The sequence below is a fragment of the Neophocaena asiaeorientalis genome, unplaced genomic scaffold (genome assembly GCF_003031525.2).
Source record: "Neophocaena asiaeorientalis asiaeorientalis breed wild unplaced genomic scaffold, Neophocaena_asiaeorientalis_V1.1 scaffold501, whole genome shotgun sequence".
NCBI classification, from domain to species: Eukaryota; Metazoa; Chordata; class Mammalia; order Artiodactyla; family Phocoenidae; genus Neophocaena; species Neophocaena asiaeorientalis.
Window position 1 is genome coordinate 714253 of NW_020172678.1, and position 27330 is coordinate 741582.

The 27330-nt window shown below is 47.4% G+C and overlaps 1 protein-coding gene across 2 annotated transcripts in view; it reads left to right on the plus strand.

The window, feature by feature from the left end:
• The window catches only part of CDH23 (cadherin related 23), a 430962-nt gene that overhangs the window by 254650 nt on the left and 148982 nt on the right, over nt 1-27330 (plus strand). For both annotated transcript variants that reach the window (XM_024739760.1, XM_024739758.1), the window contains one exon: nt 20691-20755. In XM_024739760.1, coding sequence (XP_024595528.1) covers nt 20691-20755 — 65 coding nt within the window. The remainder of the gene's footprint in view (nt 1-20690; nt 20756-27330) is intronic.

The following is a 27330-nucleotide window of genomic DNA, read 5'->3' on the forward strand; positions in this document are numbered from 1 at the left end:
TTATTCTTCAGTTTGTTAATGTGGTGTATCACACTGATTGATTTGAGTATACTGAAGAATCCTTGCATGCCTGGGATAAATCCCAGTTGATCATGGTGTATGATCCTATTAGTGTACTGTTGGATTAGGTTTGCTAGTATTTCGTTGAGTTTTTTCTGTGTCTATGTTCATCAGTGATATTGGCCTGTAATTTTCATTTTTCATGGTATCTTTGTCTGGTTTTGGTATCAGGGTGATGGTGGCCTCATAGAATGAGCTTGGGAGTGTTCCTTCCTCTGCAGTTTTTTGGAAGAGTTTAAGAAGGCCAGGTGTTAACTCTTCTCTAAATGTTTGATAGAATTCGTCTGTGAAGTCATCTGGTCCTGGATTTTTGTTTGTTGGAAGTTTTTAAATCATAGTTTCAATTTCATTCCTTGTGATTGGTCTGTTCATGTTTTCTATTTCTTCCTGGTTCAGTCTTGGAAGGTTGTAGCTTTCTAAGAATTTGTCCATTTCTTCTAGGTTTTCCATTTCATTGGCATATAGTGGCCTGCAGTAGTCTTTTATGATCCTTTGTACTTCTGTGGTGTCCATTGTAACTTCTCCTTTTTCATTTCAAATTTTATTGATTTGAGCCCTCTCTTTTTTTTCTTGATGAGTCTGGCTAAATGTTTATCAATTTTGTTTATCTATTCAAAGAAACTTTTGAATAGCTTTTAGTTTCATTGATCTTTTCTATTGTTTTCTTTATCTCCATTTCATTTATTTCTGCTGTGAACTTTATGATTTCTTTCCTTCTACTAACTTTGGGTTTTCATTGTTCTTCTTTCTCCAGTTGCTTTAGCTGTAAGGTTAGGTTGTTTATTTGAGATCTGTCTTGTTTCCTGAGGTAAGATTGTCTTGCTACAAACTTCCCTCTTAGAACTGCTTTTGCTGTGTCCCAAGGTTTTGGATCATCGTGTTTTCATTGTCAGTTGTCTCCAGGTATTTTTTGATTTCCTCTTTGAGCCCTTCAGTGATCCATTGGTTGTTTAGTAACTTATTGTTTAGCCTCCATGTGTTGGTGTTTTTTATAGGTTTTTTTTTTTTGTAGTTTATTTCTAATCTCATAGCATTGTGGTCTGAAAGGATGCTTGATATGATTTCAGTTTTCTTAAATTTACCAAGGCTTGATTTGTGGCCCAAGATGTGATCTATCCTGGAGAATGTTCCATGTGCACTTGAGAAGAAAGTGTATTCTGCTGCTTTGGGATAGACTCTTCTATAAATATCAGTTAAGTCCATCTGGTCTAATGTGTCATTTAAGACCTGTGTTTCCTTATTGATTTTCTGTCTGGATGATCTGTCCATTGATGAAAGTGGGGTGTTAAAGTCCCCCATTTTTATTGTGTTACTACTGATTTCTCCTTTTATGGCTGTTAGCATTTGCCTTATATATTGAGGCGCTCCTATGTTGGGTACATATATATTTCCAATTGCTATATCTTCTTCTTGGATTGATCCCTCAATCATTATGTAGTGCCCTTCTTTGTCTCTTGTAATAGTCTTTATTTTAAAGTCTATTTTGTCTGATGTGAATATTGCTCCTCTAGCTTTCTTTTGATTTCCATTTGCATGGTATACCTTTTTCCATTCCCTCACTTGCAGTCTGTATGTGTCCCTAGATCTAAAGTGGGTCACTGGTAGACAGCATATATCCGGGTCTTGTTTTTGTGTCCATTCAGCCAGTCTATGTCTTCTGGTTGGAACATTTACTCCATTTTTATTTATTTAATTATTGATATATATGTTCTTATTGCCATTTTGTTAATTGTTCTGGATTTTTTTTTTTTTTTTTTTTTTTTTTAACCACGCCACCAGGGAAGCCCCCTGGATTTGTTTTTGAAGGTCTTTTTTTTCCCTTCCTCTTTTGTTCTCTTGTGATTTGATGTGTATCTTTAGTGTTGTTTGGATTGGTTTTTCTTTTTTTTGTGTGTAGATTTTTGGGGGGATTGTAGATTTTTGGTTTGTGGTTCCCATGAGGTTTTGATATAACAGTCTGTATATGTACAAGATTGTTTCAAGATGCTGGTCTCTTAATTTACAGTGCATTTCCAATATCCTGTATTTGTACTCTCCTTTTCTCACAGTTGCTGGTTTTGATGTCATATTTGTGTGTGTGTGATTTCTTACCTTTGCGTTATGTTTGCCTTTACCAGTGAGCTTTCCCATTCATAATTTTCTTGATTCTAGTTGTGGCCTTTTCTTTTGCACCTAGAGAAGTTCCTTTAACATTTGTTGTAAAGCTGGGTTTGTGGTGCTGAATTCTCTTAGATTTTGCTTGTCTAAGCTTTTGATTTCTCTGTCAAATCTGAATGAGAGCCTTGCTGGTTAGAGCATTCTTGGTTGTAGGTTTTTTTCTTTTTCATCACTTTAAGTATATCATGCCACTCTCTTCTGGCCTGCAGAGTTTCTGCTGAAAAATCAGCTGATAACCTTATGGGGATTCCCTTGTATATTGTAGCTTTTCCCTGTTGCTTTTAATATTTTTTCTTCATCTTTAATTTTTGGTCAGTTTGATTAATATGTGTCTCAGCATGTGCCTCTTTGGGTTTATCATATGTGGGACTCTCTGTGCTTCCTGGACTTGAGTGTTTCCTTTCCCATGTTAGGGAAGTTTTTGGGTATAATCTCTTCAAATATTTTCTCAGGCTTGTTTTGTCTCCTCTTTCTGGAACCCCTATAATGTGAATGTTCATGCATTTAATGTTGTCCCAGAGGTCTCTGAGACTGTCCTCATTTCTTTTCATTCCTCTGTTCCATGGCAGTGATTTCCATCATTCTGTCTTCCAGCTCATTTATTTGTTCTTCTGCCTCAGTTATTCTGTTATGGATTCCTTCTAGTGTATTTTTCATTCCAGTTATTGTATTGTTCATCTCTGTTTGTTTGTTCTTTAGATCTTCTAGCTCTTTGTTAAACTACTTTTGTATCTTCTCAATCTGTGCCTTCATTCTTTTTCTGAAGATCTTGGATCACCTTTACTATCATTACTTTGAATTCTTTTTCAGGTAGGTTGCCTATCTCCTCTTCATTTCGTTGTTCTTGTGCGTTTTTATCTTGTTCCTTTGTCTGGAACATATTTCTTTGCTATCTCATTTTGTCTAACTTTCTGTGTTTGTGGTCTCCTTTCCACTGGCTCCAGGATCATAGCTCTTCTTGCTTCTGGTGTCTGTCTCCTCATGGTTGAGGTTAGTCCTGGGGCTTGTGTAGGCTTCCTGGTGGGAGGGATTGGTGCCTGCCCACTGGTTGATGGAGCTGAGTCTTGTCCCTCCATTGGGCACGGCCATGTCAAGGGTTGTGTTTAGAGGTGGCTGTGAGCTCAGTATAACTTTAGGCAGCCTGTATGCTGATGGGTGGGACTGTTCTCCTATCCTGCTGGTTGTTTGGCCTGAGGCATTCCAGCAGTGGAGCCTGTAGGCTGCTGTAGGTCTCGATGCCAAAATGGCGAATTCTGGAAGAGCTCGTGCCAATCAGTATTCTCTGGGGCCTCTGCCACCAGTGTCCTTGTCCCCTCAGTGAACCAGAGCTGACCCCCACTTCCCCAAGAGACCCTCCAAGGTTCATAGGTAGAACTAGCCCAGGCTCCTATAGAGTCACTGCTTTGTGCTGGGTCCCAGTGTATGTGAAACCTTGTGTGAGCCCTCTAAGAGTGGAGTGTCTTTTTACCCCAGTCCTGTGGAGCTCCTGCACTCAAGCCCAGCTGGCCTTCAAAGCCAAATGCTCTGGGGAATTCCTTGGCAGCCCAGTGGTTAGGACTCAGCACTCTCACTGCCAGGGCCCTGGGTTCGATCCCTGGTCATGGAATTAAGATCCTGCAAACCATACAGCACAGCACCCCCCCCCCCAAAAAAAAGCCAAATGCTCTGGGGATTCCTCCTCCTGATGCCAGACCCTCAGGCTGGGGGGCCTAACGCGGGGCTCAGGACTTTAACTTTTGTGGGAGAACCTCTGCAATATAATTATTCTCCAGTTTGTGGGTTGCCCACCTGGGCAGTATGGGATTTGATTGTCACAAAAGTGCCCCTCCTACCGTCTCGTTGTGACTTTGTCTTTGAATGTAAAATATCTTTTTTGTTAGGTTCGAGTCTTTTTTGTTGATGGTTGTTCAGCAGTTAGTTGTGATTTTGATGTTTTCATGAGAGGAGGTGAGCTCAAGTCCTTCTACTCTGCCATCTTTTTCAGAATTGAGGGGCTGATTTTAGCTTTGATGCTGGCTGTCTCTTTCCTCAGCGTGTGTTGGCCGTTATCGCTTTGATATGGGGTGTGCAGGTGCAGTGGTCCCTGAACACTCCTGGGACAGTGGGGCGGCCCTTGGTGCCTGCTCACGGGTCTCCTAGGGGTGGCTGCTCTCTGCGCACTCCCAGGATAGCAGTGCAGCACTTGGTGCCTGCTTGCAGGTCTCATACCGGTGGCCCGTGCCCACTTCTGGAGCCCAGAATAGCAGCAACAGCTCATGCACACCCCCAGAGCTCCTGTAGGTGGTGTCCTGTTGCCTGGGAATACTCACAGGGAAAGAAGCTCTTACAGTCATCCTGCCCCTCTCCTCATGCACCCCCCCCCCCCGAGTCTGACCTCTGAAGCCTGCACTTCAGCACCCAGCCCCCACCTACACCGACAGATGAGCGTCTGGGGCTGGGGAGTGCAGGGCGGCAAGTTACAGTGCAAGTTACTCTCTGTTTTGCCTTCTGCAAACTGGTGGCTGTGCTCTCCTCCTGGGCTCCGAAGTTCCCCTCTATTCAGGCTGATCTACCTGCTGTTGCAGGGACTCTCCAGGGTGCAGGAACATTTCCTCCTTCACAGCTCTCTGCCTGGGGCACAGGCCCTGTCACCAATTCCTTTCTTTTTCTTTTTCCTCTTGTCCTACTTGGTTACATGGAGGTTTTCTTACCCTTTCAGAAGTCTGAGGTCTTCTGCTGTCATTCAGTAGATGTTCTGTGTGAATCGTTCCACTTGTAGATGTGTTTTTTTTTTTTACATCTTTATTGGAGTATAATTGCTTTACAATGGTGTGTTAGTTTCTGCTTTATAACAAAACGAATCAGTTATACATATACATATGTTCCCATATCTCTTCCCTCTTACGTCTCCCTCTCTCCCACCCTCCCTATCCCACCCCTCCAGGCGGTCACAAAGCACCGAGCTGATCTCCCTGTGCTATGCACCAAACGTAAGGTAGATAGCTAGTGGGAAGCTATGTTTGGTAGTGTATATATGTCTATGCCTCTCTCTTGCTTTGTTACCCTGAGAAAACCATAATTCAAAAAGAGTCATGTACCAAAATGTTCATTGCAGCTCTAATTACAATAGCCCGGAGATGGAAACAACCTAAGTGTCCATCATCGGATGAATGGATAAAGAAGATGTGACACATATATACAATGGAATATTACTCAGCCATAAAAAGAAATGAAATTGAGCTATTTGTAATGAGGTGGATAGACTGAGAGTCTGTCATACAGAGTGAAGTAAGTCAGAAAGAGAAAGACAAATACCATATGCTAACACATATATATGGAATTTAAGGGAAAAAATGTCATGTAGATGTGTTTTTAATGTTTCGGCAGGAGAAGGTGAGCTCCCCATCCTACTCCTCCACCATCTTGATCCCTATCCCCATTTTGAGTTAATTTTGTGTATGGTATAAGATAGTGGTCCAGTTTCATTCTTTTTCACATGGCTGTCCAGTTTTCCCAGCACAATTTACTGAAGAGATTGTCCTTTCCCATTTGTATAGTCTTACCTCCTTGTCATGAATTAATTGACTATATATACGTGGGTTTATTTCTGGGCTCTTTATTTTGTTCCATCGATCTGTGTCTCTTTTTATGCCAGTACCGCACTGTTTTGATTCCTATAGTTTTGTAGTTTGAAATCGGGGAACATGATGCCTCCAGCTTTGTTCTTCTTTCTCAAGGTTGCTTTGGCTATTGGGGGTTTGTTGTGGTTCCACACAAATTTTAGGATTGTCTGCTCTGTTTCTGTGAAAAATTCCATTGGAATTTTTTTTTTTTTTGCGGTACACTCTCACTATTGGGGCCTCTCCCTTTGCAGAGCACAGGCTCCGGATGCGCAGGCTCAGCGGCCATGGCTCACAGGCCCAGCTGCTCCGCGGCATATGGGATCTTCCCAGACCGGGGCACGAACCCGTGTCCCCTGCATCGGCAGGTGGACTCTCAACCACTGCACCACCAGGGAAACCCTCCATTGGAATTTTGATAGGGATCGCATTGAATCTGTAGATTGCTTTGGGTAGTATGGAAATTTTAACAATATTAATTTTTCAGTACATGACCATGGAATATCTTTCCATTTATTTGTGTCGTTTTCAGTTTCTTTCATCAATGTCTTACAGTTTTCACCCTAGTATTTTCTGTTTCATCCTACTAGATTTCTTTTTTATTTTTTTAATGATAGTCATGACCCACTAAATTGATTTTATGACCAATTAACATATGGTAACCTAAGAAGGAATCTTCTCCCCTAATGTAATGATGATGATAATGATATCTCATGTTTCTCAAGTGCTCACTACAGGGGGCAGAGTGATAAAGACCCCAGCCTCCAGACTTACACGATCCAGGTTTATTCTGATTCACCCATTTCTGAGCTCTATGACTTTGAATAGGTTACTTGTATCGGCAATGACTCAATACAGCTACCACTAACACAAACCCCCCAAATCTTTTCTTAAACAAAATCAAAGTGCATTTCTCTCACATTTAAAAGCTGTTTAGAGGTAAGCAGCCTTGGTTGCTTCCTTCAGGTTCTCTCCTTCACCATTCCTAGCGTATGGCCCTCATCTCCATGATCCAAAATGGTTGCTAGAGCTCCAGCCTTCACATCCAGATTCCAAGCTGCAGAATGGAGAAAATGAGACAAAGCACTCTCATTTCCTTTTAAGGAGACTTCCAAAGGAAATGCCTTGCAAACTTCTGCTTTCATCTCGTTGGCCAGAACTTAGTTGTGTGGCTGTGCTTAGCTGCAAAGGAAGGTGGGAAATGTAGTATTTTAGCTAGGTAGTGTTCTACCCCCTAAAAAGCATGGTTTCTGTTCAGCTGAGAAAGGGAGTATAGATGTTTAAGTCTCTGCCAAATAACCTGTGTGTGCCTCAGTTTCCTCTCTTGGAAAATGGTGATCACGATAGCTCCATATGGATTTGTTGTGGGGATTCAAGGGGATAATGTAAAGGACTTGGCAAAGCACCTGACGTGGAGTAGGTGCTAAACAAATAACAGGCACTAGTATTGAGTACCTGGTGCCAAACTGACCCCCTTCTGTGTGTTATCTCATCGAATCCCCATGACAGCCCGTTGAGGTAGAAATTAATATCCTTATCTTATAGATGAGAGCCCTGAGATTCAGAGTACTTAGCTGCTTGCCAAAGGTCACACCTGTGGAGGGGGCAGAGCGGAGGCATGAACCCTTGTCTCTAGGATACCAACGTCCTTCCCCTTCACCATGAGGCAACACAGCCTCCTCATGAAGACTGAAACCCTCCCTGAGACTCCCCTGGTGAAACTATGGGGCCAAGAGGTATGACAGGTTGGAAACTGAACTTGACCGACTGACGTCCAAGCTGAACCCAAGGCCCAGACCCCCCTCTGTCTGCCCAGCCACCTGTAGGGGGTACCCCCTGCCCAAAGGAGAAACAGGACCAGGACACACACACACAAAAAAAAAGCCCTTTAGGCTCCCATTGTAACAAGACCTGCAACCTTCGGGTCAGAAGGTCAGGGACTTCAAGTTGCTGAAGGACCCTGGGTAAACCCCTTTCCTCCATGAACCTCAGTTTCTCTATGGAGAGAAGGCTGCTGGACCCTCTCCCCATTCTGGGACATTTTTAGAACAACGTGGCTAGAATGTTTTGAACTCCTTGGGAAGCAAGTCTTTATAAATGAGATATGCTGCTCTCCTGTCAGGGCATTTCTCAGTCTGAGTTAGAACATTCTAAATACCGGAGGTGGGATGGGCAGAGGAGTGAGTGAATCCAAATGTCTGTGGACAGAGGCTGCTTCTCGGGCGTGAATGCTCCCAGCACGCCCTCGCCAGCCTGCGCTGATACACAAAATCTGATTGTCTTACCGTCAAGCCCTGGGCTGGACTGGCCCATGTGAGTGAGGGGCTGGGGCTGTAGCCCTCTGCTGGTCTCAGGATCACGGGTGATTTATAGTTCCTTTGTCTGACTTTGACCTTAATTTCTTCTGTCGTTGTGGGGCTGTAAAATTCTTTAGGGACCTGCAGGCGGAGTGGTGGAGATGTCAGGCGGGCAACTGTGTGGGTATTTAATCTATCAGATGTGTGGCTTGCCATTTAGGGAGACAACAGGAGGATGTGGAATCAAAATGGTTCATTAGTGAGCTGCACGTGATGGCCCAATCGGAGCCCGCCAATGGCAGCAGGCACGGGGGCGTGTCACCCGGCTCTAAGTCACCTTGAGTGAGGATGTGTCCTGGCACATGGGTGGGGACCAGTCCCCACCCAGGTACCTCTCCTCACCTTTCCACTAGGCCTGGAGCTGCCTGTTGCACCCCATGGGGGCAGGGAAGAAGAGGGAGGGGGTCAGACTCCGGGCAGGGATACAGTGGTGAGGTCCAGCAGTGGGGGGAGGTGTTCCCAGCCATGGTTTGGCTACATCCCCAGGGGGCTGATTGGACTGTCTTTTCTTCCTCCTTCCATCTCCTCTGCACACAAGGCCCCACTTAACTGAGGCTCGGCCGCAGTGTCTGTCCCCACATCTCTCTGGCACCCTCCCCTTCTCATCCTCTACCACATAATCCCAGCCTGATAACTGGCCCCAGAGAGGCCTCAAGACCCTTCTGACTGTGAACATCTCGTTCACTCCCAGCCACCCTCCTGCATCCCCGGGAAAATGGTTTTCTGCATCCCACTCTTCTTTGTTTGATGATCAGATGATGATCAGATTTTTCTTTTTTTAAAGGCACTCAGTTGAGTCTTCCTCAAATCCAATGGCATAAAAGAAGGGGCAGCATTGTAGAAGGGCTAGGAGCGGAATTTTTTTCCTCTTTGATTTGTGTGTGCGAGTATCAGACAGACGAGGGTTCGAGTCCCAACTCTGCCGGTGACCAACTCCAGGACCCTGAGCCCGCTAACAGCCATCCCTGAGCCACTGGCCACTCTGAGTGCCTTGAGGGCTGGGAACATACTGCCAGGCTCACCGTTGCGTGTCCAGTGTCCAGCCTGAGGCTTGTGTCTAAGGTCTGGCTCTCCAGAAGCAGACCCCGAGACAAGGACTCAAGGACCGGCAGTTTACTTGGGAGGTGACCCCAGGAAACTCAGGTGGGAGTGGGAGGTGAGACGAGATCACTCAAGGGGGCGCCGTGAAGCCGGTTATCACGGGGGCTTCTGGACCTCTGTCCGCTGGGAAATCAACGGGAGGGCTGTGTCTGAGCTATCCAAGCTCAGGGCGAGGAGGCTGGGGTATTGGTCCATCGACTTCTAGCCCCCATTGAGTGGGGACAGCTTCTGGGGAAGTGGACACCCCCTCATTCCAACTGCTCCTTTGAGAAGGAAGCTCACAGGCCAAGAGAGGCATGGACGCTTCCACTAAAGCAGCCCCTGGTGTGTGGAGGTGGGCACAGGGGGGCGTGTGTGGCACCAGTAACTTCTGCCCCAGCTGGGAACTTTGCACACTCATAAGAAAAAGGTAGTATTAGTACTTATCTCATGGAGTGGGAGTGGAAATGAAATGTGCTAATACATGTAGATTTCTTAGAATAAATCCTGGGACCCAGTAAGGACTAAACAAGAGTGAGCTGTGTTACTCGTTTTGCAGTCATATCAGCTGGAGTTGCTTCATCTGTAAAACGGGACTGTGACCCCATCTTGCTGGTTGCTTGCAGGATTAGGGACAAATCGTGTCACGTTTCTCACACAGTGCCAGGCCAGGCCCATAGCTTGACACTCAGCAAGGCAGTGGTTGCACTTATCCCCCTGCCTCCGGGGGACCCCATGCTTGTTCTGCAAGCTGGCCTGGGGACCACCAGGCAGTGCCAGGCATGGGACGCAGGCAGCTGCGGCCACCCAGACAGCCCTTGACATCCCGCCATTGCTTTCCTGTGACAACTCCTTTAAGCACAGAGCCGCTGGCCAGAGCAATTTGCTCCCCATCAATTTTTATTTCCAGGTTTTAAAATAAGATAGAAATAAAGAAGGGGGTGGAGGAGCCCAAGAACAACACTGTATCTTCAATAACAAGCAAGCCGGGGACCCCACACCTTGAGTGCACCTGTCAGCCCAATTCTCATCCCTCCCCAGCCACAGAAGGACACGTTAATAGGCGGGGCTCAGGTCTGGCCCCCATTGGAGCACCCTCTCCGGTAGGGCTCAGTGCCACTTCTCCTCCCCCTCCACCCGGCCAGCTGCTGGCACAGCCCAGGCGGGAGGGCCAGGCTGAGAGAGGGCTCAGCAGGAGCATGTCTGCGGAGGACTGGAAACAGTGAGTGGTCAGAATCAGGGGTGGATAGACAAGTACTGGCTCCACTTAGACAGCGGCTCCTATGTGCCAGGCACTGGTCTAAAGCATGTTGCTTCAGTACCTTCTAAAATCCCACTCCAACTCCATGAGACAGGTACTATTATTAGCCCCATTTTACAGATGAGGAAACTGAGGGTTAGAGTGGATGTTACTGTAGTTGTTGGCAGATGGGCCAGGAGAGGAGGTCAGGGGCCACAGAGGCTGGCCCACATCAGGCCTCAGGGGCATGGCAAGCAGTTTGGGCTTTGTCTTCAATGCCCCGGGAGCCTTCTAAGCTGGAGAATGGTGTCTCGTGTGGTCAGACATCCCCTCTGGCCCTGGTGGAAGATGGGCTGCTAGCACCAGAGGAGGAGCGGGCAGATGGGTCAGGAGGCTGTGCACATAGGCCGTGAAGCCCAGTGTCTTCCTCAAAGTCCCACAGCTGGATGGTTGGGCAGAAGCTGGACCAGAACCCAGATCTCACGCTCCCATTTTGAAGGGATTTTCATGACCCTACACAGAGCCACACATCCTTTTGAGGCCCTTGGTGCCTGGTCTTGTACTGTGCCTCCCAGGGAGAAGCAGGTTTCTGACCCTCCAGGGGCAGAGAGCCCAACAGACATAGCAGAGAGACTTTACTCACATCCCACTGTTTGCTGACTCCCATAGGGAAGGTGGGGCTGAGAGAGATCCTGAGGCCTTCTCTGCACTCGGTACTATGAAAGATGAGTGATGCGGCTTGGGCATGTGTGATGGAGTGGTGGCCATCCACCCCAGGTCCACAATGGAACGTGAGGGAGCCCCACCACCCACCGAGTCCCCACCCTTTCCTAACTGCCCTCCCACTCAGCGACTCACCTGACCGTGTGCTCTGAGTCTCTGTCCCCAGCCTCCCCAGTAGCACCCTTTTGTCCTAAGGCCTTCTGCACACTCAGAAGACCGAGAGCCGGACCAAGGGCTTTCCTGAATGCATCTTTCTTCCTATGACCCGCAGCCTCCCCGGGATCTCTCCTGTACCCTCTGCTTCACTCCCTGGTCCCACTGCCTTCTTATCCCTACACGAAGTCCAATGGGAGACATTTCCTTACAGATGCTATCATTTCTTCTCCCAGGAGTGTGACATCCCCCCTGGCCAGGGATCCCCAGGAAGGTGCTCAGAGTAGCAGCTTCCAACCAAACCTTATTTTACCCACCCAGCACTCACCATGCCCTCACCCATCACCCCTGGCTTCCTACTCAGATTAGATAGCTTCCTTCTGAGAGGACGAGGGAAACTGACACACCGAGCGTTTGCCTGGAAGTGTGGGGCAGTCCAGATGATACTTCCTGGCCATTGGCTTCTACCTCGCATCCTAGAGAGAAGCTGAAACACTCGTCCACAGCATAGGAGGGAGTGTGGGAACAGGGGACAAGACCGGGCCCCATGGGCCTAATCAGGCCAAGTGGAGGTCACCCCAGCCTCTGGGCTACCAGGTTCCTCCAGAGGAGTACCTCCTGCCTCCCACCAGCCTCCCCAGAGCTTGCAAGAGTGCAGTTAATCTCACGTAGTTTAAGGAGTTATTCAGAGGAGCTCAGCAAATGATGAATGTGGAAATCACTACCAGTGAAGCACTGGGGCTCCGTGGAGCTGTTTAAAAATGCATTCTCCCGTGTAAATTTCTGCTCCATCAATCCTTATGACATGTCAAACATTGCTGTTGTTTCCTGAACAAATTGTACCGTGTGCCCTTCTCTGCAGATTTGTGCACGGGAGCAGAACTGCTCGCCGGTGCCCGCTGCCTGCCACGTTTGCTTGGGACCCAGGGCCGCTGGGAAGTCAGCTGGGTCCGCCTTGCTTCAGAGCAGAAGCCCCGTGCGGGGCATCCGGGCGAGCGTGCGTGACGGGGGTGTGGACGCCGGAGGGGAGTGACTGAGTGCGTGCCTGCCAGCTGCCGGCCTGCAGGGAGAGGTGCACAGGTGGCTGGGGAAGGGGCGTGGAGGGGTCCCCGGGGATGAGGCTCAGGTGGGCGTGGGGGCTGCTTGAGACTGAGGGTGGGTGCAGATGTGCATGAGTTTCTGCGTGTGAGTACGTAGCAGGTTGGGATCCACCTGAGACAGAGGAAAAGAGAGAAGGTTTCTGTGAGAGTATGTGAGGGTAGGGGTGGGACAGGGAGGTATTGGGGGCTGCCTGAGACACAGAAAGGAAGAGAGAGAGAGAGGGTGTGTGTGTGTGTGTGTGTGTGTGTGTGTGTGTGTGAAGAGAGAGAGAAGTAGGTAGGGAAGCGAGAGGGCACAGGTAGACAAAAGAAGACACAGGGCAGGACTTTCTAGCTATAAAGAAGGGTACAGGGTGTTTAGAAACCTGAGAGAGGAGGGCATCTGACCCAGGGAGGGGATCAGGGGGCCAGCGTGCAGCAGCGGCATCCGATGAGCAGCAGTTGGAGGCAGACCCAGCAGGAGGCCAGAGCAGGTGGGGGTCAGGTCGGGGCATAAGGCCCAACGTCAGCAGATGGGCGTCTGCAAGGCCATGATGAGGGACAACAGGGAGGTGCAGGGATCCATGGGGATGGTGTGTCGGCAAGGCAGATTCAGGGCAAATGAATGGAAGATGGTGAGAGATGGCCACTGTTTGTTGTCAGAACAGGCTGGGTCAGAAGGGGGCTCTTGGGAGGAGACAAAGAGACAAGAGGACCTGATCGTTGTTGAAATGGTGGATTCCTGGGAATGGGCATGAGATGTTGTGATGAGCATCAGAGGGCAGGGAGCTGGGCTGAGCATAGAGCCCTGGCATCCAAGTTGAAGGAAGAGCTATATCCACAGGGTGCTGGGTGAAGAGCCCTGCAAGGGTCAGAAGGGTGCCCACAGCCAGCCAGCCTGCCCCGGCCTTTAGCAGATGACAGCCTCCCCCAGTCTAGGCCCTGAGCCACCTGCACACACCAAGACCAAGCTTGGGTGGGATGGGATTGGGGGGAACCTTTGAGGATGAAGGATCTTGGCTAAGGGCCTGCATCCTGGGAAATGACATCCAGGGACCCCTGCATCCCCTGCTTATGGGCACAAGCAGAATTGCTGGAGCCCACCCACTCAAGACAGACTGGGGGCAGAGCCTGTGACAAGAAGGAAAAGACTGCCTGTTGGGGCCTCATCTACAGGGTGAGCACGGTGACCTGGTAGGAGCACCCTGGATCCCATGGCTGAGCTCTCAAACTGCAGGAGGACGCCCCTCCTCCAGCCCCGCCAATGGGGGAGGGGAGTGTTTGAGAGCACCTGCCTTGCAGTTGACTGTATTGGGTTCATGTCCTGGTACCATGGCTGTTTGACCTTGGGCAAGTTGATTGACCTTTCTGAGCCTCAGTTCCCTCCATCTGTAAAATAGAAATAATACTGGTGCTTCCCAAAGGGGAGGACTTCCCGAAAGTCCTTCCTATGGGACTTTTGGGAAGACAGAGTGAACTAAAGCATGAGAAATGCTGGGCACAGTGCCTGACACTGTGAGTAAGTGCTCAAAGGGAAATGGCAGGGGGTCATTTGAGCCCCTCCCACCCCATATAGCCAGGGGAAAGTCGGATGTTTCTGACAGGAGCCTGGCTGGTCTGGGGATGTGGCTATTCCTCCACTGCAGGCTCACCTTGTCTTAACCTTTGGAATTCTCCCCCCCGCTGTGTGTATTTATTTTTTTCTTTTTTGTCAGCAGAAGAAAATTACACTTTTGCCGGCATTGTCCATCACAGAAATAAGCACTTGAGGATGCAATTATAAAGGCCCAAATGAGGGAATTCGTTCTGCTGGTAATGCCAGTGTTGAGGAGAATCGGAGGAGATGCCTTATAAATCAGGCGCTGGGCAGCAGCCAGTCCCGGCGGCACCCTCTCCCATGAGCTGACCGCGGGGACAGATGCTGGACCCGCCGGCCGGTCTTCCTGGGCTGCAGACGCTTCCACTGGGGGAGACAGAGACATTCTGAGCCGCCTCCAGGCCTCAGTGAGAGCGGTTCTCACCAGGACCTCCCAGGCTTCTCCGTGTCCAGCCCGTGACTGTCCTGTAGACCCAGATACACTGTGCCAAAGATCTTCTCCAGGGCTAGTCAACCTAAGATAGCAACCCAGTCACCCGCTAGCCCATTTTCTGCTGTATTTCCCCACAGTTCTTACCACTGTCTGAAATGGTTGTTTAGCTATTGCTCTCCTCCATTATTGTCTGCCTCCCCTTTCTGATTATAAGTCACGTTCCAGCAAGGGCACTGTCATGCTGATGGCTGTGGCTTCAGAGCCAGGCGCAGTAGCTGGCACATTGGAAAAGCTCAGAAAGTATTTACTGAGCACGTGACTGAGCGCGAGTCCGATCATCGTCTCGGTGAAGGTTCTTTCTGTGGTGTGCCAGGCGCCCCCCATCTGCCCCTCCACGCCCACGCTGTCCTTCCCACCTGCTCTGCACCTGCCTGCAGGCTGACGGTGAGGGCTGTTCAGTGAGTGTTCCCCCCAGCCTCCATCCCACCTGCCTCTAAGGTTTGGCCAGTAGGGAACTTGGACGAGAGACCTGAGCTTGGGAGACTTACTGGAGATGCTTTATAAACCCCAGCCCTGCCTCCTGGGCAACCTAAGGAGCCCCACTCTGGCTGCTCACGGCCCACCAAGGTGTTTGCTGATGGGAGCACTAGCCCCCCAGAAGGAAGGTCATGCTGGCCCTCAGTGTCTGGCAATGGAAATCCCAGATTTTACTAAATTTGGTGAAGATTTTGAGCCCTGTGCCAAGCACAACACAGTATACAAAAATAAGTTAGGTACAGACTTGTCCGTCAAGGGGAGAGAACGGGGCATACACAAGCAGGTTTCAGGGACAGCAGACTGCTGAGTATTCTAAAACAGGTCCAGCCAGGGGGTCTCAGGTCAAGAACAGGAAGCAGCCGGGGAGCTCCCTAAGGGAGGGGGGCATTTGGAGGGGTGGGCAGCAGTTACGGAATGAAGGGATGATGCAACCAGGCAATGAGGGGACAGTTTGGGTGCATCAGGGAGAAATGGGTACAAAATCGCCAAGGCCAGCCAGGCTCTGCAGAGCCTTGACGACAGGTGCCGGTCTGAAGTTAATTCAGCAGCAGTGGGGAGCCACTGAAGGTCTTTGAGCAGAGGAAGATCATTGTAGCCATTGGTTTTGACTTCTTACACCTGGCCATCTTATGAGAGTCATGGCAAGTGGCAAAATGTGCTAGTGTGTACCTGTGGGTGAGATTCTAGCCCAGGTGGAATAGTAACGGGGACACAGAGGCATCAGAGAGGGGGGCAGCGGCAGCGAGATCCCGGAAGTGACCCTGCACGGAGACAGAACGTCCCAGAACGTGGCAGGAGGAAGGGTGTTCATGGCCTGAGGAGGACATTTGTTCTCTCTGCACAGGCCACTTCTCAAACCCTCCTTCCTAAAGTGGGCCCGAGGGTCACTGTCTGTCTGGCACGTGATTCATTTGTTGATTTTTCAGTTGCTTAGGAGCAAAGCAGGTCCTGGGAAGGAGGTTGTTGTGAAAAGTGCTGTAACAAGCAGAGTGGGGCTGGGACAGAGACCTGCCTGGGTGGGACAGGTTGCAGGGTGGGTAGTGGAGCAGGCCCCGGCAGCGCCCCCTACTGGGCTGGCCAGCACGGCCAAGCGGCTCCTAGGCCTCCACAGGACGCTGCTCCAAGGGCGTATGTCACAAGCTGCTAAACGGTTTTCAACACAGGGATCTGGAGGCCAGCTCTGGCTCTTACCAGCTATGAAATCTTGGGAGAGTTCCTTATCATCCTGCCTCTGATTCCTTGTTTGTTACAGACAGGGAGGAGAGGGTTCTAACAGTACTTGCCACGTATGCGTGTGGTCAAAATGAAACAGTATACGTACCTATGTGGTGTGGATGTGGACGCAGGTGTACCTGTAGATGATGGATATAGGAGCTTTCCTGAGCCGCCCTGATGTCCAGGCCCCATGTCCCACCCTGGCTTCGGGGTTCCGCAGCCTCCTGGGGTGGGAAACACATCAGCCCACAGCTCCAGCTCCACAGAGCGGTCACAGCTGGGAATATCTCCAGCAGGGTGGAGCCCTAACCCAACCTTGGGGAGCCAGGAGGACAGGTGTGGGTGAGCCAGGTGGGAGAGGAAGGAGGCGATCCGGCAGAGGGCGCAGCGTGAGCAGAGCCGGTCAGGCCCGGGAGTCACACATGGTCCAGCCTGCACGTGGTCGGAGATGAGGCCGGAGCTGGCAGCAAAGGCCCAAGTACAGGGCTGAGAATGCATGTAAAGGGGGAGGGCCTTCAGTAGGGCCGCCTAGTGGGCAGATTTGTTGCCTTCTCTGGGCGCAGGCCCCTATCAGGCCCCGCAGCAGCCTGGCGCTGGCCGGAGCACCCTGACCAGGCCCTTTGTGTTGGTGCTGGCTGCTCCCACCCTGGCAGGCGCACAGAAGTAGCTCTTCATCTTCATATTATTCTGCTTCGTGCACGTGAAAAATGAAAGTTCTCCCTCTCCTCTTCACCAGGCATACATATTTCATACGGTCATTAGACGGTGGCACTAAAGGACTCACAAATCTTCCCCGGTTAGCATCGGCGGCCTGGGCGGGCAGCAAGAGGCCCCTGGGGAGAGGGGTCACCGTGGGAACCATGGCTGTGCTCAGTCCACTCGGGGAGGGAGTGGGGACTCAGCGGGGGTGGTAGAGGCCAGCATCTGCCTGGAGAGGGAAGACAGTTCTGTCTTGTTCCCAGGGGCTCGTCACCTAACTTCCCTGAGCCTCAGGGTGAAGAGGACTGGACAGGGGGACCTCAGGGGTCCTTCCCACCCTAACAGTCCGAGTGCAATTCCATAGGGCACATAGACGTGGAGGGCTTGTCCCCAGGGTCCCGATGCGACCTTCAGGGGCAGGAAACCCCCCTTGTGGCTTGGCGCAGCCCACTCTGCTGACCCCTCTGCCCCTCCTAGCCTCTCCCTTCCTTTTCCCTCTCTCCTTCTTTTCGCCCCTCCCTTTCCCTTAGAATCCGCTCTCCTCGCTTTTGCCCCCATCTCTCCACCACCCCCTTCTTACTAGAATTGGTTCCTTCATTTTCCAAGCATTTGTGAAGCACCTGCCATGTGTCAGGCACTGTCCAGGCTGGGAGGTGAGCCTGGTAGATGCAGCCCTACCCTCTTTGCTTCCCCAAACCCTTTCCTTTGACAAATGAGGATGCCGAGGCCCCAGGAGGTTGCTGTTTGGTCACACGGTGACCTGGGCTGCTGACTCTGACCTGGAGCTAGGGTCTTTACATTACACTCACGCCTCACCAAGGGGCTTGATGGCATCTGGTCAGCTGCTCCCCAGACTGAGCTGCAGTTATTATAGTCTAGTAATACCATGTGTGGTGGTGATCATTTCTTGGTGGAATGAAAGGGGACTGAGGGGTGCCTCCCCACCTTCTCTGGTCCCTGAAAGGGGAGGAGAGAGGTGTGCTTATTATGAGAAGTTTTGGTCTCCTCTGCCCTGGAATAACCATTCCTTCTGAGAACAAGTTCTCTTCTTGGTTTAGGAGCAAGAACACGTTGAGGTGAAGGATGTGACTAGCCGGCACTGGGTTCAAATCCTAACTTTGCCGCTCTTTTAGCTGTGAAGCCTTGGGTGAGCTGTTCACTCTCTCTGTGCCTCCGTTTCCCCATCTGTAAATTGGGGGTGGTAGTAATAATAGCACCTACGTCATAGGGTCATTGTGAAGATACAATACGTGATAAGTGTGAGGAGTCGACAAATGCAGTTGTCGGGAGGAGTGGCTCAGGGCACGGGGGAGGGTCTGCCCTGGAATCGGTCCTGGGTTAGAGGGGGGGTTACATAGCTCGGCGTTTACCTTTCCATTTATTAGACACATGTCCCCCGACAACCTGTGCTGCTCTTGGAGCCTGGCCAGGGCGGTGAGAAGACAGAGGTCCACACACAGTCTGCTGAACAGAGTGGGGACTGAATGGAGCAGTGTGTACAAGAGCCTGTCCCCAAAAGCAGGCTGCCACAGCCCCTGGAATTGGCTTCCTTCTGGATAACCAAGTTTTCTGGATAACTGAGATCTTAACCCTTTGGGTATAAACACTTTTTTTCATTTAAATCATTTGGAATATATCATTTACTTCTCTGCCTTCCTGAATTCAATATACTGGACACAAATCGGCGTTTTCTTGAAATTCGGGTTTATCGTAAAGAACACAGAATGGAATAGATTTCACAGAATCCAAGAACTTTAAAAGGAACCTCAAAAAATACCTAGTACCAAGGTATTGAGCAGGGGGAAATAGGGAGAGGCTGATCAACGGGTACAAACTTTGTTATAAGATGAATAAGGTCTGAGGATCTAATGTATAACACGGTGACTATAGTTGATAACACTGTACCGTACCATTGAAATTTGCCGAGAGAGTAGAACTTAAGTGTTCTCACCCAACAAGGAACAAAAGGGCAAATCTGTGAGGTGATGGGTGGTTAATTAACTCAATAGTGGGAATCCTTTCCATTGTCAAGTATACCTCAATATAATATATTATCATAATAATTTTATTGTATAATAAAGGTATAAAATAATTTGTCAATTATACCTCAAAGCTAAAAAATAAAAATAAAAGTAGGTATTGAAACATATTTTTAGCAGCAGAACCTTTACCCAGCTGTGATCTTAGAGAAGCCCTGAGTGTAAAACACCCCAAGGTCAGCCCAAGGCCTTTCCCTCCAGGCTCTGGTGGCAGGTAGCAGTTTGCCCAGCTCTAGGGCATGGCCTGGGAGGGAGCAGAGGTCACAGTGCCTGGCACAGAGTACATGCTTACTGAGTAACTATTGAATGAATGCATGAATGGGGTCACTTAGTCTGCACTGTGGACTGTAACCATGCTAGCAACAATGCAGAAGCCCAGAGGTTCCGGCTGCAAAAGCCAAGCCTTTACTATAACTACCATTGTCCTGGACAAGGGAGGGGTTGGAGAGGGGCCCCACGTAGGTGGCCTAAAGGAAGGAACCCTGGGATGGGAGTAGGGATCGCAGGTTCTGCCCCACTCTGCTTGAACCTGCTCATGACCTAGAGTGGTGACAGGGTTACACCAGACCTCACTGTGGTCTGGGCCTCAGTTTTGTGATCTGTGTGATGGGTAGAAATGTGTGCCTTCCTCATCATGTTGTGACAGTTGTGAGGATAAAATGAGGTCTTAATAAATCTGGATGCCCTTTGACAATGTAAAATATATGATAGAGTGCAGGCTGGCAGTGGTCACCATTGTTGCCATCATCATCAGGCATAAGGCAGGCCACTCTCGCTCCAGTCTCTTTTGACTGTAGGTGATAGAAAGCCAACTTGGACCAGCCTGGATAAAAGAGATCTTGTTGGACTCACAAACCAAACTGAGGTGGGAAGGGATGTCAGATTCAGGACTCTAGAACTACCAAGATCAGCCCCTCTCTTCATTGTCCCTACACATCCAGCAACTCCCACTTCACATCGTCCCAGCTTCACTGCCCCAGAGGAAAGCTTTTATCCCCAGCAACAATAAGAAGAATCCCAGGAAAGGATTCTAATAGGCCCCTGCTGAGGTCAGGGACCACTCCCAGCCTAGTCCCTGAGGTCACGGGACTAGGTCCCACTTGGACCACTTGTTCGAGCAGAGAGGGATGCCAAAAGATGGGTGGGGGTGGGCAGCAGACTGTTTCCAGCCAAAGAGGTTGCCAACCAGATGATAGTCTGCTTGATACACGCAGTGGATTATTCCCCGGGTTAAAGAAGGGGGAACACTAGAAATCCACCCAAGAGGCCTCCCCTACCGGGTACCACATCTGACTTGGAGGCTTTGGGGACTGGAGGAGAGTCACCAGAGGAGGCCACCAGATGGCTGAACCCACCCCCACTTTTGTTTGAGATATTTTGTAAACCTACAAGTTGTGACCCCAAGCCACAGGTCTAGGGTCTCTCCCCCAAGCCCTCTGAGCATCTACAGACAATGTCTGACATGAGTCCAGGAAGGGTGATTTCGCGAAGTTGGAGATTTAGGTAGAAGACTGATCCTCCGGAACTGTGTGCTCCAGTATTAATTTAAATCGCCGTTTGTGACTGGTGAAAACCTTATTGAACAGCGTGGCTCTAGAAAATTCGGCCTGGGCCTGAGGAGCTGTGTGGGGGGAAGCATGGGTTTGCTGTGGACATTTCCTGCTGAGATCAGGAGCCTCAGCTGGTTCTGGCAGTAATGACTTCTTTTTCTTACCTTTGCAGGCAACAGACGACGACTTGGGCACCTTTGGGGAAGTCAACTACTTCTTCAGCGATAACGCTGATCGGTGAGCCCCTGCCCCTGGCCTTCCGAGGTGGCCCTCTGCCACTCAGCAGGCCCAGGACACTTCTTGGTGCCCAGGAAAAGTGCTGTGCCCCTGTGGCTAGGGAACTGGACTGTGAGTCAGAACTCATGGGCATTGCTGCTCGTTTGGCCCTGATTGTGGTACAGTATTGCTCAAGTTCCCTGAACTCTGGGGCATAGTTTCTCTGACCCTCAAAAGACAGCTTTTAGTTTGGGGAATGAAGAAGCTTTTTTTTTTTTTTTTTTTTTTTTTTTTTTCCATTTTACTTTGCCTAATGTCTTTATTTTACAGAGGGGACATTTAAGCCAAGGAAGGAAAATAACCATTTTTACAAACTTTTCCATGTCCTTTTGTTCTGTTGTTGAAAAATGAAAATCAAATGACAGTAGATTTTCCCTTTTGCTTTAGTTTCTAAAAATATCAGAGTGAAATTGTCCACACATAGTTCTTTTTTTTTTTTAGCTCTTCAATACTTTGTTTTAATTTAATTTTTATTTTATATTGGAGTATAGTTGACTTACAATGTTGTGTTAGTTTCAGGTATACAGCAAAGTGATTCAGTTATACAAATATATGTATCCATTCTTTGTCAGATTCTTTTCCCATATAGGTTATTACAGAATATTGAGTAGAGTTCCCTGTGCTATGCAGTAGGTCCTTGTTGATTATCTATTTTAAATATACTGGTATATATCTGTTAATCCCAAACTCCTAATTTATCCCTCCGCCATCACCTTTCCCCTTTGGTAACCATGAGTATGTTTTTGAAGTCTGTGAGTCTGTTTCCATTTTGTAAATAAGTTCATTTGTATCATTTTTTAGATTCCACATGTAAGTGATATCATATGATATTTGTCTTTCTGTCTGGCTTACTTCACTTAGTGTGATGATCTCTAGGTCCATCCATGTTGCCGCAAATGGCATCACTGCATTCTTGTTTATGGCTGAGGAGTATTCCACTGTATATATGTACCATATCGTCTTTATCCATTCTTCTGTCGATGGATATTTAGGTTGCTTCCATGTCTTGGCCATTGCAAATAATTCTGCAATGAACACAGGGGTGCATGTATCTTTTTGAATTACGGTTTTCTTCGGATAGATGGCCAGGAGTAGGATTGCTGGATCATATGGTAGCTCTATTTTTAGTTTTTTAAGGATCCCGCATTCTGTTCTCCATAGTGGCTGCATCAATTTACATTCCCACCAACAGTGTAGGAGGGTTCCCTTTTCTCCACACCCTCCCCAGCATTTATTGTTTGTAGGCTTTTTGATGGCCATTCTAACTGGTATGAGGTGATACCTGATTGTAGTTTTGTTTCTTCGTTTTTTAAATTTATTTATTTATTTTAGTTTTGGCTGCATTGGGTCTTCGTTGCTGCATATGGGCTTTTTCTAGTTGCGGCGAGTGGGGGTTACTCTTCGCTGCGGCATGTGGGCTTCTCATTGCGGTGGCCTCTCTTGTTGGGGAGCATGGGCTCTAGGCACGCGGGCTTCAGTAGTTGTGACATATGGGCCCAGTAGTTGTGGTTTGCAGGCTCAGTAGTTGTGGCTCACGGGCCTAGCTGCTCCACAGCATGTGGGATCTTCCCAGACCAGGGCTCGAACCTGTGTCCCCTGCATTGGCAGGCAAATTCTTAACCTCTGCGCCACCAGGGAAGCCCCCTGATTGTAGTTTTGATTTGCATTTCTCTAATAATTAGAGATGTTGAGCACCTTTTCAAGTGCTTCTTGGCCATCTGTATTTCTTCTTTGGAGAAATGTCTGTCTGATATTCTGCCCGTTTTTGATTGGGTTGTTTGGGGAGGTTTTTTTTGTTTTGTTTTTTTCATATAGAGCTGCATGAGCTGTCTGTATATTTGGAAGGTTAATCCCTTCCCAGTGGCTTCATTTACAAATATTTTCTCCCATTCTGTGGGTTGTGTTTTTATTTTGTTTATGGTTTCCTTTGCTGTGCAAAAGTTCTTTAGTTTAATTAGGTCGCATTTGCTTATTTTTGTTTTTATTTTCATTGCTCTAGGAGGTGGATCAAAAAGGATATTGCTGTAATTTATGTCAAAGAGTGTTCTCCCTATGTTTTCCTCTAAGAGTTTTATAATGTCTGACCTTACATTTAGGTCTTTGACCCATGTTGAATTTAATCTTTGTGTATGGTGTTAGGGAGTGTTCTAATTTCATTCTTTTACATGTAGCTGTCCAGTTTTCCCAGCACCATTTGTTGAAGAGACTGTCTTTCCTCCATTGTATATTCTTGCATCCTTTGTCATAGATTAATTGACCTTAGGTGCGTGGGTTTATTTCTGGGTTTTATATCCTGTTCCATTGATCTATATTTCTGTTTTAGTGCCAGAACCATACTATTTTGATGACTGTAACTTTGTAGTATAGTCTGAAGTCAGGGAGCCTGATTCCTCCAGCTTCGGTTTTCTTTCTCAGGATTGCCTTGGCTATTCGGGGTCTTTTGTGTTTCCACACAGATTTTTAAATTTTTGTTGTTGTTCTGTGACAAATGTCTTTGGTAGTTTGATAGGGATTGCATTGAACCTATAGATTGCCGTGGGTAGTATAGGCATTTTGATAATATTGATTCTTCTAATCCAAGAACATGGTGGATCTTTCCATCAGTTTCTGTCATCTTCGATTTCTTTCATCAGTGTCTGTATAGTTTTCAGAGTACAGGTCTTTTTTTCTCCTTAGGGAGGTTTAGTCCTAGGTATTTTCTTCTTTTTGATGCAATGGTAAGTGGTATTTTTTCTTTAATTTCTCTATCTGAACTTCTGTTGTATAGGAACTTTAGTGTATAGTAATACAACAGATTTCTGTGCATTAATTTTGTATCCTGCAACTTTACCAGATTCACTGATGAGCTCTAGTAGTTTTCTGGTAGCATCTTTAGAATTTTCTATGTAGAGTATCATGTCATCTGCAAACAGTGACAGTTTTACTTCTCCTTTTCCAATTTGGATTCCATTTATTTCTTTTTCTTCTCTGATTACCATGGTTAAGACTTCCAAAACTATGTTGAGTAAAAGTGGTGAGAGTGGGTGTCCTTGTCTTGTTCCTGATCTTAGAGGAAACGCTTTCAGCTTTTCACTGAGAGAATGTTGTTAGCTGTGGGTTTGTCATATATGGTCTTCATTATGTTGAGGTAAGTTCCCTCTATGCCCACTTTCTGGAGAGGTTTTTTTTTGCGGTACGCGGGCCTCTCACTGCTGTGGCCTCTTCCGTTGTGGAGTACAGGCTCCGGGCGCACAGGCTCAGCGGCCATGGCTCACGGGCCCAGCCACTCCACGGCACGTGGGATCTTCTCGGACCAGGGCACACACCTGTGTCCCCTGCATTGACAGGCGGACTCTCAACCACTGCGCCACCAGGGAAGCCCTCTGGAGAGGTTTTTTTTCGTATTTATTTTATTATTTATTTATTTATTTTGGCTGCACTAGATCTTAGTTGTGGCACATGGGATCTTCATTGCAGCATGTGGGATCTTTGTTGCAGCATGTGGGATCTTTTTAGTTGCAGCAGTGGGACCTTCTTAGTTGTGGAATGCAGACTTCATAGTTGCAGCATGCAGACTCTTAGCTGCAGCATTAATTGAGGCATGAGTGTGGTATCTAGTTCCCTGACCAGGGATTGAACCCCAGTCCCCTACATTGGGAGCACAGTGTCTTACCCACTGGACCACCAGGGAAGTCCCTGGAGAGTTTTTATCACAAATGGGTGTTGACTTTTATCAAAAGCTTTTTCTGCATCTATTGAGATGATCATATGGTTTTTATTCCTCAATTTCTTAATGTGGTGTATCACACTGATTGATTTGTGGATATTGAAAAATCCTTGCATCCCTGGGATAACTCCCACTTGATCGTGGTATATGATCCTTTTAATGTATTGTTGGATTCGGTTCACTAGTATTCTGTTGAGGATTTCTGTGTCTATGTTCATCAGTGATGTTGGCCTGTAATTTTCTTTTTCTGTGGTATCTTTGTCTGGTTTCGGTATCAGGCTGATGGTAGGCTTATACAATGAGCTTGGGAGTGCTCCTTCCTCTGCAGTTTTTGGAAGAGTTTCAGAAGGATAGGTGTTAACTCTTCTCTAAATGTTTGATAGAATTCTCCTGCGAAGGCTGATCCTGGACTTTTCTTTGTTGGATTTTTTAAAAATTTATTTATTTTCTTAATGTTTTTGGTTGTGTTAGGCCTTAATTGTGGTACGTGGGATCTTTCATTGAGGAACGGGGTTTTCATTGCAGTACGCAGGCTTCTCTCTAGTTGTGGTGCATGGGCTTCTCTCTAGTTGTGGCACGCAGGCTTCTCTCTCGTTGTGATGTGCAGGTTTTCTCTCTCTAGTTGTGGCATGTGGGCTCCAGGGCATGTGGGCTCTGTAGCTGTGGCGTGCAGGCTCCAGAGTGCATGGGCTCTGTAGTTTGCAGCACGCAGGCTCTCTCACTGAGTTGCACAAGCTCAGTGTTTGTGGCATGCGGGCTTAGTTGCCCCGTGATATGTGGGACCTTTGTTCCCCGACCAGGGATCAAACCTGTGTCCCCTGCATTGGAAGGCAGATTCTTTACCACTGGACCACTAGGGAAGTCCCTTGTTGGATGTTTTAATTTATCAATTTATTTTTGCTGTGTTGGGTCTTCGTTTCTGTGCGAGGGCTTTCTCTAGCTGTGGCAAGCAGGGGCCACTCTTCATCGCGGTGCGTGGGCCTCTCACTGTTGCGGCCCCTCTTGTTGCGGAGCACAAGCTCCAGACGTGCAGGCTCAGTAGTTGTGGCTCACGGGCCTAGTTCCGCGGCATGTGGGATCTTCCCAGACCAGGGCTCGAACCCCTGTCCCCTGCATTAGCAGGCAGATTCTCAACCCCTGCACCACCTGGGAAGCCCCTGTTGGATGTTTTAAATCACAGTTTCAATTCCAATACTTGTGATTGGTTTGTTCATATTTTCTGTTTCTTCCTAGTTCAGTCTTGAGAGATTATACCTTTCTAAGAATTTGTCCATTTCTTCTAGCTTGTCCATCTTATTGCCATATAGTTGCCTGTAGTAGTCTCTTATGATCCTTTGTGTTTCTGTGGTGTCCCTTGTAACTGCCCTTCATTTCAAATTTTATTATTTTCAGCCCTCTCTTTTTTTTCTTGATGAGTCTGGCTAAAGGTTTGTCAATTTTGTTTATCTTTTCAAAGAACCAGCTTTTAGTTTCATCGATCTTTTCTATTGTTTTCTTCATGGCTATTTCATTTATTTCTGCTCTGATCTTTATGATTTCTATTAACTTTGGGTTTTGTTTGTTCTTCTTTCTCTAGTTGCTTTAGTTATAAGGCTAGGTTATTCATTTGAGATTTTTCTTTTTTCCTGAGGTAAGATTGTATTGCTCCAAACTTCCCTCTTAGAACTGCTTTTGCTGCATCCCATAGGTTTTGGATCATTGTGTTTTTGTTGTCATTGGTCTGTAGGTATTTTTTTATTCCCTCTTTGATTTCTTCAGTGATCCACTGGTTGATTGGTAACATATTGTTTAGCCTCCATGTGTTTGTGTTCTTTTTACAGATTTTTTTTTCTTGTAGCTGATTTCTAATCTCATACCATTGTGGTCAGAAAAGATGCTTGATGTGATTTCAGTTTTCTTAAATTTACCAAGGCTTGATTTGTGGCCCAAGATGTGATCTATCCTGGAGAATGTTCCATATGCACTTGAGAAGAATGTGTATTCTGGTGCTTTGGGATGGAATGTTCTATAAATATCAATTAAGTCCATCTGGTCTAATGTGTCATTTAAGGACTGTTTCCTTATTGAACTTCTGTCTGGATGATCTGTCCATTGATGAAAGTGGGGTGTTATAGTCTCCCACTATTACTGTGTTACTGTAGATTTCTCCTTTTATGGCTGTTAGTGTTTGCCATATATATTTGGTGCTCCTATGTTGGGTGCATATATATTTACAATTGTTATATATTCTTCTTGGATTGATCCCTTGAACATTATGTAGTATCCTTCTTTGTCTCTTGTTGTAACAGTCTTTATTTTAAAGTCTATTTTGTCTGATGTGAATATTGCTCCTCCAGCTTTCTTCTGATTTCCATTTGCATGGAATACCTTTTTCCATCCCCTCACTGTCAGTCTGTATGTGTCCCTAGGTCTGAAGTGGATCTCTTATACACAGCATACATCCGGGTCTTGTTTTTGTATCCATTCAGCCAGTCTGTGTCTTTTGGTTGGAGCATTTAATCCATTTATATTTAAGGTAATTATTTATAAGTATGTTCTTATTGCCATTTTGTTAACTGTTCTGGATTTGCTTCTGTAGGTCTTTTTTCTTCCCTTCCTCTTTTGTTCTCTTGTGATTTCATGACAGTCTTTATTGTTGTGTTTAGATTGTTTTCTTTTGTGTGTGTGTATCTATTGTAGATTTTTGGTTTGCAGTTCCCATGAGGTTTTGATATAGCAGTCTACATATATACAAGATTATTTCAAGTTACTGCTCACTTAATTTTCAGTGCATTTCCAATATGCTGCCTCTGTACTCTCCTCTTCTCATGAATGCTGGTTTTGATATCAT